Here is a 13,618-nt window from a genome sequence, read left to right as displayed (position 1 = left end):
AAACCAATTTGACTCCGTGACCATCGTGTGAAGATGTCTTGTCGCCATCTAGCGGTACGACTGCGAAGTGCACCCGAATGACGGATCTTTGCTCATATCTCAGAGCTAACAAATAACAGGCGTCTTCCTTGTGTGTAAAAACAACTCAATTCGTTTCTCTTAACCAGTTGTCCTCTATTTCTAGCACATTTAGTACCAACTTTGTTGATCAATGAAAATGCTTCACACTCCACTGCATTTGCTTGAAAGCTTTATTTAACACATTCAAATGGTAAAATATTGAGACTCTTATACAGATAGATATTTAAATAAATAACATGATTAACCATATCACCATATACAATAAGCAGTGGTTGCATTTTTTCTGCATATTACAGGGAAGGGAACATTTAAATAAATGAATGAATAATAAGCAAACGGCCAATACATTGTTTGAATTTGGCATTGTCACAATCTTGAAGAGGGAAAAACTTTATACAATCATCACTGAAAAGTGCTGGAGAATTTTTCACTTGTTTGATCAAATTTTGACAAACAAAAACCCACCCAAAAATCAAATCTTTATGGCACTACGTTGTCATCTGAGAAATGGTTACTAACTGTACATTGTGCTGCATGGGAGTTTGTTTTCCATTCGGTATGGATGAAAAAACAGCACAATGCAACGTTGAAACTTTCAAAATCATTTGTGTGCCTTGGAGAGTTGCTTGAGAAACATTTTCAAATCATTACCAAATGTAGAACGTGTGATTTTTGCTGGGTGGAGAAGTAAGGCAGTAGGCAGACCAGGTAGGATTTTTGTTTGTTTTCAAATCATCACTGCGTGTGTGTGCGTGTGTGTGTTCAGGTTGCTACGAGAGTGAATTCTCATCGTCTTGAGGGTTCCTTGTCATTTTCACAGTGAACATTGTCCGAGTGTATGCAGCATACTCGCCAGTTCAAAAGGCCCACTTCAACAATTTAGAGGAGGCCGTCTTGCTCGAAAATTGAGGGCAGCAGCGAGAAGTCAAAGGGTACAAACTTGACGCCGGTCCCGTGGTAGAATTTGTTCTGAAACTCCACCCTGAAGACAAACAAAAGATGAAGAGGTCATTTTTAATGAAGGTGCTCTGAAGGACACACATGAAAAACTGCAGCAGGGCCTCCATATGGTGCTTGCAAACACGTGCGGTCGAATAATTCCCCTGCCGTGATAGTACATGTCGGAAAAGGTACCTTCTTCCTTTAACGATTCTCTTTCACGCACCAGAGACAATTTAAATCATTTAAGGTGATGGACTCATTTTATTGAGAGCACCATTTTCTGTCAATGTGTTGCTGCACCGTTTGTGTTCAAATAAGTTTAAAGATGCCTGAAGATACAAGCCATGCGTTTTGTTTTTATTTTTGTCCGATTGACTTTTTGGAGAATTATTTCATCCGCTCTACAACAATCCTTGTAAAGCGATTCGAGAACGAGCGAATGTTGGCGAACATCGGCGGACTGATAACGACTCACGGAGTGAAAATGCAATCAGTGCCGCTTTTGAGGGGCCTTCGTGCAAGTCTGCTTTCCGATTGGGCACTGCGGTCCGCCCTTCGTTGTTATGGAAACAGCATTCGAAACATGCTCATTTCAGTGCCCAATGCGCCATACTTGAGAAATCCCAGAGTACATGAGCTTTGATAGGGTGCGGATGACGTAAGCTCACCAGTGGAGGCGGAGAGCGTGCAGGAAGGCCGACAAACCTTCCATGACCAGCAGGATGGACACAGTGAGCAGCGCAAAGACGCCAAACACAGGCACTAAAAACGCCACGCCCACTCTGGTTGTGATCTTCAGACCCAGGCGCATCACCATGTCCCACAAAACCTCGGACAACTCTGCAAGTACACGACGACCGCAAAATTAATTCTTCATCTTCATCTCGGATTTGATTCTCAGTAGATTGCAAATGTGTCTACAAAGTGACTCCACTTACGCGCGTGCGCCAAGCTGAGAGCCCAAAGTCGCAGGTATGAAGCCGTGTTGGAGATGCAGCCCAGGCAGTACTCGATGGTGTGAATGGCCCGGTGCACGAGCATGTCGGCCAAGTCCGGCTGGAGCAAAAGTCGCAAGGGAAACGTTTTTGGCATTCTAGCGGCCGAGGGCAAACTTTTGGCGTTTGTCAGAACGTGTCGAAAGGTCACTTGCGACCCAAAAGAAGAGCTCAAACACTGACAAAATTGTAGAATGTGTGAACATGGTCAATTGGCGTCTTTCACCTCTCTAGGACGAAAGTCCTTGTGGGCCGCCTCATCAAGTCCCTCCTCTTCATCGTCCTCATAAGCCGGCGCCGCTGAACTGTCATCCTCACTAGCGCGCCTCACCCTCTCATAACCCTGACACACGGAAACAATGTTGCTTTAGGACAAAATCAAGGATACTTGAGGAGTTGACAAAATATCCAAGCCTCATTGACTATTTTCAAACCTGAAAGGATTTTTTTTTTCATGACTAAATGCCAGAAACAAAAAAACCATTGTGCCATTTGGAAACTTCTAAACCTTCTAAGGGAGTCACAAGACACTAAAACTCCACACTTGCATGTGGGTTGGCGCATTGTGACCCAAAGCTTCTCTCCATCCAATTCCAACGCACACCGAGTGTCTTTTATTTGGTTCCCGGCTTCCTCTTTTCTAAAAAGCATCCGAAGTCCTTTTTTCTGTCGGAGGGAGTGAACACATGATGGAGCAGACGTCTGAAATCAGGCCCAGATCCCAAGAGAAGACGTACCCTGCGCCGGCGCCGGCCTTTGCCCCCGCGATGCATCCAGAACAGGAACAGAGGTTTTCCTAGCAACAGCGTGGGCGCCGACAGCATGGCGATCGCAAGCAGGAAAATTTGCAGCCCCGTCTGGGAATCGCGTTCAAAAAAATCACAATAGGAAGGAAATGATTTGGATTTTTGTGCGTGGTGTGTCGGTACCTGTCCCGGGTACAGAGGAGCGATGTCCTTGCCCTGCATGACGAACATGTTAATGAAGTGGATGAGAATGCTGGGAGCCCGGCTAGAATCCTGCGCCGAGAAGGCCAACCACTTGTAAACGATCATGAAGACCAAGTAGCCGAAGAGACAAAGCAGGAAGAGCAGCTCGGGCAGAAACAGCAGATAGACGTCATACTTTTGCTGGAAGTGCCTTTGGGCGACGGAAGAACACGCTCATGATTAGCCAACGCGTTGTTTTTGAGCTCAATTTTCTTTTTTTTTTTCTTAACCGTAGGGACTTACAAGTGATTGAAGACACTCAAAACCACCCCGAAACTCATGTGGACCACCCCAATGATCACGGACATCTTCATTTTATACGAATTGAGGAAGGACAGCCGGTTAACCGCCATGCTCCATATCTGTGGAGGTGGAGAGAGAAGAAGAAAAAAAACATCTCACAGAGCGCCGAGGCATCATTTGACTAATTCCATCAACGCTGAGCGCATTTACTCACAGGATCGATGCCAAACGGGTAGGGGCCCGTGAACACTCCGCTAACATTGGGATCTAATGTCAGCAAAGTGTTGGTTTGGAGCGTTTTGTTCCTGTAATGTAGAAAAACAGCCCATTCCCGTTAGGTCCTAGAATATGCACATTTCGGGGGAGTCATTGCGACAAAATTAAATAAATGCAAATTCGTAGAAATGAAATGCATTTGAAAAAAAATGATTGTAAATCTTTTATTATAAAACTATTACAAATATCGACTAAGTAAAAACATACAAAATATCAAGGTAATATTTGAAACAATTTATGACCAACCTAAAGCAGGTGGCTTCATATGCAGTCGTGAGCCTTCTTGAAAATATGTGCAATGTAAACGAGGTGGTTGTTTAAAACAAGATGATGCTAGTATCATATTTAACTCATTCACTACCAGCCAAGTAAAAAAAATGTATCTTTGACGTATTTATCCGTCAATGGTAGTCAATGAGTTAACTGGCAGTTTCCAGTTTGGGGCCAATGGTCAAATATTGAATTTCCCATATAATCTCACATGTTAGTTAGGACTTTGGCATGGCGGAGAGTAACGTACGTCCACTGCCGACTGGTGAACATGGCCTTGACGCTCCAGCCTGAGCCGAAGATGTTGAGTGATTTGGAGAAACAGTCGTTGTAAATAAGACCCGTGTAGACGGAGAAGAGCCCCATCATGAGGATGATGTAGCGCCCGTTGAAGAAGGTTGCCCAGATCTGCAGAATAATCCTCTCAGTTAGGAGAAACTCATTTGCAAAAAAAAAAAAAACGCTCACCTCGTTACTGGAGCGTCTCCTCGTCTGCTTTTTTTCGGTCAGCACCATCCAAAGCGCAAAAAAGCTCATCAACGCGCCGTGGCCCAAGTCGCCGAACATGACGGCGAACAGGAAGGGAAACGTGACGATGGTGTAGGGTGCTGCAAAACACGAACGTTTAGAGCAATTGCCGATGCTTCAGCCCTCAATAAACTCAATTAACCATTTTATCTTAAAAAAAAAAAAAAAAAAAAATTACATTCAAATTTTTAAGGCTAATCTGACGTTATCGTCTTATTTTGTGCATTTGTTATGGTCATGTTTTACTCAAGAACAGGCAACTTCTTTTTAATTGCAATGGAATTGAGGGGTGCACCAAAAGTCAGAGAAGCAAGCGGACCGAAAATGACGCTTACCTGGGCTCACCTCACGATAGTCCCCCACCCCGTAGGCCTCCACGATGCTTTGGAATCCGCATGTGAACTTGTTGGTTCGGACTAAGGTCGGGGGGGTGTCGGCGCTCGGGATGCGGTTCACAAATGATGGGAGAGTCGCGTCACCTTTTCGCTGACGAAAGAATAGAAAAGAGGGTGGAAAAGCAACTTTGTTCAGTCAAATGTTTTCAGCCAAATTGAACCCAAATATTAGGAGCACCTCCAAGTTTGATACACTTCATTTCGACATTGGCCGCGGGCCCCACTCGATCGGACGGATGTCTTCGCTTCCTTACCGAGCCTACCTCTAGCGCCCCCCGAAGGTTGGCCAGGTCACTGACGGGACACCACACTTCGGCGATCAAACACTTATTGGTGACGTCGAAACTGCACAGGTTGAGGATGTGGTAGATGGCCTTCATCTTTTTCACCTGCACGACCCAAGCGAACGCCGACTCCGCGGCCCTCCGCAGCACCTGCTTCAGGTAGTCCTCGGTGCGATGCAGAACCTGCCGGGAACATGGCGCCGTCACCGTCGCGTTGGATTACAAAGCAATGGAGCTCGTTCGGAGCGGCCCTACGTTGTTGAGGTCTTGGATGCGCGTTCGCAAGCCGTCCAACACGTCGGCCCGCTCTTCGTCGTTCTCGGGGTGGGGATAAAGATGGCAGTGGTAGCTGACGGAAACAGAGAGACAACGCAGAAGAACAAATGAGCGGCTAGATTGCAGACGTTGCCGTGATGTCGAACTTACCAATCGCAGATTTTTTGAACCTTCTGTCCAATCTGGTCCCCCCAGAAGGAGATGAGGAACACAACGTTCTTGCTTATCTCTCCCTAGAACCACACACGTTTCCTATTTACTGCAAAGCTCATTTTATCGCAGAGCAAATATTTGAATGACCACATCGAAACTTTCCCGAAGGGAGTCGACGTTTGTCTTGATTGGCGAGCAACCGAAACAGGATCTAAAAGCAGCACGCATCTTTGGAAAATGTCTTTGTCATGAGCTCACCGTGTCGAGGTCAGCGAGGTTCTCGTCCACTTCTGCGTAACTGAGGATGGTGTAGCCCTTGCACACCCTCCATAGCATGCGCTCAAAGGCTTCCACTTTGACCCGCTGGATGAGGCCCGAGATGAATCTACAAGCGGGCGCACATGGACATCGAGTTAAACTTCTGGAACGAGAAGGCCAGTGAAGGCACACCACGGCGGCTCACCCAAGCTTGGCTCCAAGTCTTTGCATGCCGGTGTAGCCCGAAACCGAGTCGGTGTCCATGGTGGGGAATTCTTCGTACTGGGGACCGAGCGCCTCATGCTAGTTATGAAAAGAGACCAAGTTCTCATGTGTGAAAGGCTACTTGAAGCGGGAACATTTGCACCAAATCAATGAGAACGTCGTCGGCTTGCTTGAAATAATGGAGATGAGGTAACGGGGGGGAAAAAAAAAAATCGGGTCCGCAATCCATCATCTAAGGAGGGGGGGGGGGCTCATCAACTCTCTTTATAGTTGTATAGCCGGGCACTTGACCCTTTTTTGCAAGTCAGTCCCCCCCCCCCCCGGCCTCTGGCCGCAATCTTGAAACCAAGCGGCCTCGTCCCTGCGGTCTTATTCCTAAAAATGTTGGCAGTTATTTTTCCAGGTGACCAAATCCCAAAGAGTCGCAATGTTGCACATATTTGTGTAAATGACAAAGGAGCAGAACGTCACGCACTCTGGAGCGGCCGCGGATGAAGCTGCGCGTGATTTTCAGCATGTGCGTGTACTCGATGAGCTCCAGTAAGTTCCTGCGTAGCTTCTCCTTGTTCCTTGCCACCTCGCTGAGCTCCATCTCCAGCCTCTGAAGCTGCTCCTGAAAACCACAAGGCAGCAGCCTCGGATTTATTTACAACTTGGCAACCGAGACCGCCGTCACTCAAGAAAGCAGTTGGGAACAAAGACCGAAAAAAAGTCGTCTGCTTCAAATTTGCAAGTGAAAAGCGAACTGGAGGCTTGCAAGCACTCCTCTCTAATTTAGCTTCGGGCCCATTCAAAACGGACATGATTTCTTTCTTTCTTTGTTTTCTAATAGCATTTAGAACAAAAGGGCATGTGCGCTTTTTGTTTCTTTAGAATATGTGTACATTTACACAATAAAAGGAATAATACCACAAAAGTTGTATTTTGAAAGCTTGTTTCTTCGCTTATTAAGTTCTGACTTTAATACCCGTGTCACTTTTTTCGCTACTATCGTGAATTTAGTTTGAAAATTTTAATTCGTTGAAAATGATCACTTTTTCACCTAAAAAAAAACGTTATTGCAATTATTCCATGCACATCCACTTGACTTAAAGGAGGAGTCAATCCAAAACATTTCTGAACAAGAATATGTTCTACGCAGCCCCACTCGTTCACACACGCGTTCGGATATTAGTTAAGCAGCAAAATCCAATCATAAATGTGTATTTTGTTTCAAGTTAACATTCAAAATGTCACAGCTAGAGTGCCTGCTTTTGCTCATTTTATGCTTAAAAAAAAAACACTAAGAGTTTCAGTACTAAAATCTGACGTGATAAAGCAAGTTCTGAAATGAACAAATACACATTGAGTTGTTCAGTATGTCATCAAATTTAGTGCCCCCCCCAAAAAAAAAAAGGAGAAAAAAATAATCATTCGCTGTGCAAGCAGGTCTCGCAGCTCTTCTCATCGGGGTGGTTGAAGGCCTCCAAGCAGGCGCCATGTTTACAGAACATATTATTGTTAAATAAATTTCAGACTTGACTTTTTAAGATCACGAGAAGGCTTGTGCAAAATGAGAAACCATTCCCCCCAATTTACGTCACGATACGGATGGAGGGCTTCACACCTCAGGTGGCGCGTGAGCAGTCAACATTTACCATGATCTCCAGCACTTGTCTAGGCGGGGGCGCAAGGGGGCTCTCATCCTCCTGCGGAACGGCAATCTGAGCCTTTTGGATCTCCCGCAGAAGATAACCTGGCCGCAAAAGTGAATACGTTTTGTTTTGGAAATTTCGTGTGTGAAGTATCTCCAAGTGTCGCCTTTACCCAGAATCCTCTCCATCTCCTCGCATCTCTTGATCTCGCTGACGAAGCGGCGCTGGAAGGAACTGACGCTTGGATTGAGCTGAAATCACAGCGGTCGACAACTTGCACGGTGATCAGAGGCAGAGAGGTTAGCAGCACACTCAACACACTTGGATTTTCGCATAGAAAGTGGAAAAATACAAATTGCAGTTTGTCGTTATCCTTGAGCATATATATATATAGTAAATTAATATTTTGGGGAACAATGAAGTGAAATTGATACTTTCTCCACAACACATTTGGTGATACCTTATCTCAAATTTCCCCATTGTGGGACTAATAAAGGCCATCTTTATCTTTATCTTTAACACTAATGTGCTGTTGCACAACAACTGCCTATCACTGAATTATTAGAAGTCTGATGAAGATGCATGCTGGTGGTCTACAAGCATGCATGTCCACCATTGATGCATGCTAGCAAACCTGCACAAATCAAATGTAAATACTGCCGAAACATGATGTCGTGAGTACTTACATCTCGGAACTCGACCAGGCCCAGTTCACCGAGCTCACTGATGCAGTCGTACTCCGAACCCGATTGCAGGAACAACTGGGCCAAGCACATCTCCTCGCTCCTAAACACCATCTTGAAACGTGGCGCTTGTCTCTGATTGTCTTTAAAAACAAATCGGCATCACGCAATTCTGCAGCGCTTCGCCAATTAGCACGAGGATTAATTGTGATTTGAGATGATCCTCATGCTGCAGCACCCCTTTCGGTTCCGTTGTGTTGGCCTTTCCAAAGCAGGTGGCTTTTAAAGGGACAAAAAGAGACGGAAACAAAGACGAAAGCCTCCCTGGTGCGTCGAGATGGGCTTCATCCTCGCTCCCTTTCGGCACCTGTCACTTGACGCGCGCAAAACAAGCGCCAAACGAACCACCGTCGTGTACAAACTCCACCACGGGTGTTTTAAAAGAGAATAATCCAGTTTTCGTTGTAGCTAGCAGACCCACGCAGGTTAAAAGCACATCACGGGTGGGAAATGGGCTCGGGCCTTTCATTCGCACCGTCGCGGCTCGCCAATTGTCACAGATTGAGTCTGGGTTGGGTTGCCAGATCCATCGTATCCCCCAACACAGATGACAAGCTCATTCCCGACTCTATGAACGCGAACAACCTTAAGAGCGAGACCGAATTTGGAAAATAACATGAATTATGCTAATTTGGGCATAATTAATATGATGACAAATATATAAAAGAACGACATTGCGGGGTAGCCAATTCAGTTTAGCGAAGAACAAATGAATAAAAAATGTCGGAGTAAATAGCCACAGTAAGTTGCGAAGATCAAACTTCTGGGCAATAGCATGACAAAGACGCGATTCAACAGTATTTGTACCGTTTTGGTAACGATTCAAAACGGGTCCGTTTACAAGTCTGGCAACCAGCCCATCCGTTCCATCACTCCTTGCTGATTCCATCCTTTGTGCCAGGCCTCCTTTGTTCACTTTTGACCTGAGGAATTGATTTTAAGTTACTGACAACGGACTACACAATTCCACTACTTAATTACAAAGAGGTTAAATTGCCAAATTAAAATTGTAACACCAGGATTACAATTAATGGGTCCTTCCAAGAGTCATTGGTGGAGGCCGTTGGAGCGCTGGACCCCCCTGAAATCTGATTGGACATTACATAACATTGTGTGATGCGAGGGGTAATGTTAATAAGACTGGTATGGGGCAAAACGATTTACGAATGTGTATTCCAATCCACATATGTGTAAAAAAAATCCATACCTGCAACCAGAGTCACAAAGGTGTGACAAAAATCTGCAAACGTCTTTTTGTCATTTGCAACTCGCCACACGCATTCATGACTCGTCCACAGCAGAACTGTAGCAAAAGTCACGAGTAAGAACGCAGCCAATCAAGAGGCCCAGTGCGTATACAAATTAACGGCCCTGCACAGGTTGTGGGTCACATGAATGCTGGAAAAAAAGGTGTTCTACTGTCAAATGAAGGAGCCAGACGGATTGCAGGTTCATTATTTAAGTTTTAATGGCAGACATGTTTCGATAAAAGTAGCGATTACTGTCACTTCCACAAGCGCGCGCACCCACCCCAACTCCCAATGAAAGAAAATCTTGTCAGAGCTTTAGGCTCTGAGCCAGCCTGTTGAGTTCTTGCGACAGAGCGGTCACCGTGTCCAGGATGCGCCGCTTGTCCTTCCCGTCCAGCCGAGCTTCGCACCTTTGTGCAAATTTGTCAGGGTGCCACAGCGCCTGTTGCTTGCGCAGCGCCTTCCGGAAGCTCGCCGCGTCCTTGCGGTCCACACCGTGCAGCATGACGTCGGCCATCTCCTGAACGGTGCCGCGCGGCGCAGGCCAGGGGATGTCGCTGTAGCACAGCAGCTTGTCGCCGTCGCCGTCGCCGTGAAACGTGGCCGCGCACATTTGGTCGTAGCGGCGCTTCTTACCCTGCCGGGTCTCCTCCTCTTTGCGGGCGGCGCGAGCCAAATACTCCTCGTGTTCCTTCCGCAGTCTGGCGTGCAGCCCCTTGTAGCTCTGCTCCTCTTCTTCTTGTTTACTCTTCTTCTTCTTCCCGCTAAACGACGACGCAGCCATTTTCTGAGCTTCGGCATGCTTCTTTGAAAAATATTCTCTTCTGATGCGATCAGCCCAGTCACCGTAGTCCTCCTCGTCTTCATCCACAGGAAGGAAGTCATCCGCTGCACAGCAAAAACACCAGAGCAAAATATTATGTACAATGTACATGCAGTGTAAGGAGCTATAATGGGACATGTGAAACTTGGACTTTGGGAAAAAAAATGTAAAACACTGTACAAAATAATAATATATATATATATATATATTTTAAATACAATAGTAGGCAAACACACAAAAAATGAAATAAATAGTGGACAACAAAAAACCCCATAGGAAAAAATAAAGTTTACTGAAACTTTAAAAAAAGTTGTTTCATGAAGTTAGCACAGTTGCATCTCTTATCGGCCACCAGATTGAAAATTGGGGAAAAAAAAAAAGAACCATACTTGTCAAATATGCCAAATAACCGTACCAATATTCGGCACAGCTAATAATTGGTCTATCGCTTGAAATTCTAACAATAATGGGGAAAAGTAAATGGCAAAAAATATCACCACCATTGAAAAGATTTGTCAAAACACGGGAAAATGCAAAAATACATCATTAAAAAAAACATTAAGGGAACATTATAGAAATATTAGACAAAATTCAACATGACCAGGAAATAATTAAAAAATAGCAAAATATTAGACAAGAATAATATGAAAAAAGTCATAAATATCAATTGACAAACAAAAAATAAAAAATTTACCTAATAGACAAAAAAATAAGATTATGAGGAGAAAAAAAAAAAAAACAACAATAATAAAAAGCGTTATCGATGAGCTTGAAAGTTAGAGAGATAGATTTTACCGTCATAAACGCCAAAGGTTTCGCAGAACTCATCTTCACATTCACCAAACAGCTTCTCCATCCAGTCTCTCTCCGCCTCGGCTCCAGATGGGCCACTTGTGCCTTGTCCTGACGGCTGCAACCAAAAGAGCACATTTAGGTCGGACAATCGAGGCCAATTTCTACCATTGCCTCGTCATCGTAAAAACTAGAGGTGTAACAAAAACAGAGGTGCAAAATCGTTTTTTTTTGTTCATTTCGAAGATGCGAGTCCACTGAACGAAAGCGAATGCTCTACTTTGAGACTGACAATAATTTGGGATACATTTCACATCTATGGGATCGTTTTTTACTTAAGGGATATAGATCTCACAAGGAAACCGCATATTTATGTTACAAAGTATTTCCAACTCATCTTGATGTTGCCAAATAAGATATTAAAGTAATGAAGCGACACTCAGAATTAACGACTCTTGTCACACATCTTCAAGTGACAGAAGCTGCTCTCCAAGCTGCACAGTACTTTCAACTAAATGAAAGTCAACTGAGTGCTACCTCGGAGTGTTTGAGCCCATTCAGGAGGTCCCGCGGTGACACGCCGGCCATGTTTGAGGCGTCCAGGGCTTCAGGGCAACTCTTCCTGAGCGGCACAACCAAGTCGTCATAAACTGCAGAAAAAACAATGACAAAATCAGAGATTAGAATGACTTTGTCATTTGGTAACTTGATTTATTTGATTGTTTTTTAAATAATTATAGTTTATTTGGGAAAGCGACTTAACAATTAAGAAGTTTTACCTGAGGGGGTTGATGTTATACTCACCAACCTTTTAGAAACTGATTGCGTTTATGGCAGTTGCACATAACTAACACGGAGCACATTATTTAAAAAAATAACCGTACATCCTTAAAAAAAGATATAATCCAATTTGTTGACTAGGTCAATCTACGGAGCTGTCATTCAAAGCACAGCACTATATCTTAATAATCAGTAATCTCTACTTTCTTCGTTTTTTAAATATGCGGTCGGTCTTGTCCCCGACTCCTTCACGCCATGAAGATTGTGGGTCGACTGTGTTTGGTGCTGAGAGGTGAAAATATGCAAACGAATGATTCCAAATACAAAATACATGTAATAGTTACTGTCTGCTTGCATTGGGACAGGACCGTCTACCATTTGCTACAGTTGCAAACTATTATGAAACAATCGAGCAATGTGTGGCACTTGAATAGAATCCAATATTGTGCAGTACGTCAATATTTTCCAATTAAAGCAGTCAGGCAGGTTTCGGACCGGTTGGCCCATTTTGTTGACTTGAGCACATCTCAAGTTGGTCTCACAACAACAAATAAGTCCACAAGGACTTCGTGCAAGCTATTTGATTTCCTGTCCACCAACCTGTTTTTCCGCGTTGAAGAGCCTTATTTGCGGCGACGTGTAGCGCCGTGTCTCCTTTCTTGTCGGCCCAGAGCACATCGGCTCCGTGGTCGAGCAGCAGCCGCACGACGGCGTCGTCTTCCAGGCTACAGGCCAGCTGCAGCGGGCTCCTCTGCCGCTTGCCCCGGCAGAAGTTGACGTCCAAGTCCCGATGCTTCCGCAGGTAGGACTTGAGTTTGAACAGGCTGCCCTCCTCGACATACTTCCACAGCCGCTTCTGTGCTCTCGTCAGCATACCGAAGGTGCTCAGTTTATTCGGTGAAATAAACGACAGAACCTGCCCAGCAACGGACAGCGCGTTTTGTGGCTGTGATAGGTCGTCTCAGCACTTCCGGTAGTCGCCGGAGATGACGGAAGTAGTGATCTTCAATTAGAGCGTTAAAAAAAATTTAATAAATAAATAAAAATAAAAGATATCTTAAAAAAAAGACATCTTCAATTAGAACGTCAGTCCCATTTCAAATAAATTCCGGGTACAAACTGGAGCGCGCACACGTGTGTTCCGGACAAGGCGTGCTCCTGCCGCTAGATGTCAGCATTGAGTCATTTACTGTATGGAAATGAGCAGTTTGTCACTTATCGAATATAAATATAATTATACGAGGACCCTCTGAAAATACTATGCAATGTGCCAATGCCATGCTTCATTTTACTTCCCAGTTGAAAACCACCACTCTCCATTTTCAAGGCAATATTCTGTAAATCTGCCCACCTTACATAAAAAAACAGCGATTGCGTAAACGGTGTTTATAAAGATGTGCCAGATTCCACACGACTTACTCAGTATGCATTGTGCGTCTCTGTGAGTTTCTTGTGCGCCCCAGGCCTCTTTGAAAATGCCAGCTGTCAGGAAGCCATCACGTTAAGAAGTCAACCGACTGCTCCTACATAGTTTGGTGATTTGAAAAACACCCATTGTGGTTAAAAAAAAAGGAAAGTTACTAACTTTCAGCTCGAGTGGTTGTTATTGTTTCCATTGAGCAGAGAGAATTAATGCAGAGAATTAAAATGTATTATTTTGTGCTCGGTTTTTGTGTTTCTG

At 44.6% G+C, this 13,618-nt stretch overlaps 2 protein-coding genes across 3 annotated transcripts; both read right to left on the bottom strand.

Moving 5' to 3' along the window:
* Positions 1-233: 233 nt before the first annotated feature.
* atp6v0a2a (ATPase H+ transporting V0 subunit a2a) lies at positions 234-8,850 on the bottom strand. 2 transcript variants are annotated; one of them, XM_088281010.1, is made up of 20 exons: positions 8,236-8,850; positions 7,722-7,800; positions 7,553-7,650; positions 6,391-6,528; positions 5,896-5,993; positions 5,691-5,817; positions 5,430-5,512; positions 5,259-5,352; positions 4,983-5,186; positions 4,660-4,810; positions 4,265-4,404; positions 4,047-4,204; positions 3,465-3,555; positions 3,251-3,369; positions 2,948-3,158; positions 2,756-2,875; positions 2,245-2,361; positions 1,962-2,079; positions 1,692-1,863; positions 234-1,063 (listed from the first exon to the last, which is right to left on the bottom strand). In XM_088281010.1, the coding sequence occupies exons 1-20, from the start codon at positions 8,344-8,346 to the stop codon at positions 961-963; spliced, it is 2,532 nt and encodes an 843-aa protein (XP_088137136.1). In that variant the 5' UTR covers positions 8,347-8,850; the 3' UTR covers positions 234-960. The 2 variants fall into 2 exon arrangements, with proteins under 2 accessions (XP_088137136.1, XP_088137135.1); XM_088281009.1 differs by having other exon boundaries at positions 4,974-5,186; positions 8,236-8,849.
* An 885-nt stretch (positions 8,851-9,735) lies between these two features.
* Positions 9,736-13,057, bottom strand: nfkbil1 (nuclear factor of kappa light polypeptide gene enhancer in B-cells inhibitor-like 1). Its single transcript, XM_088281583.1, has 4 exons — positions 12,538-13,057; positions 11,695-11,807; positions 11,161-11,275; positions 9,736-10,430 (listed from the first exon to the last, which is right to left on the bottom strand). Exons 1-4 carry the CDS (start codon positions 12,809-12,811, stop codon positions 9,850-9,852), a joined length of 1,083 nt encoding a protein of 360 aa, XP_088137709.1. The 5' UTR covers positions 12,812-13,057; the 3' UTR covers positions 9,736-9,849.
* Positions 13,058-13,618: the final 561 nt, after the last annotated feature.

Source organism: Idiotropiscis lumnitzeri, chromosome 18 (genome assembly GCF_059441095.1).
Source record: "Idiotropiscis lumnitzeri isolate Australia: NSW breed Sydney's pygmy pipehorse chromosome 18, RoL_Ilum_1.0, whole genome shotgun sequence".
NCBI lineage: Eukaryota > Metazoa > Chordata > Actinopteri > Syngnathiformes > Syngnathidae > Idiotropiscis > Idiotropiscis lumnitzeri.
This window is presented reverse-complemented; position numbering and strand designations above follow the sequence as displayed.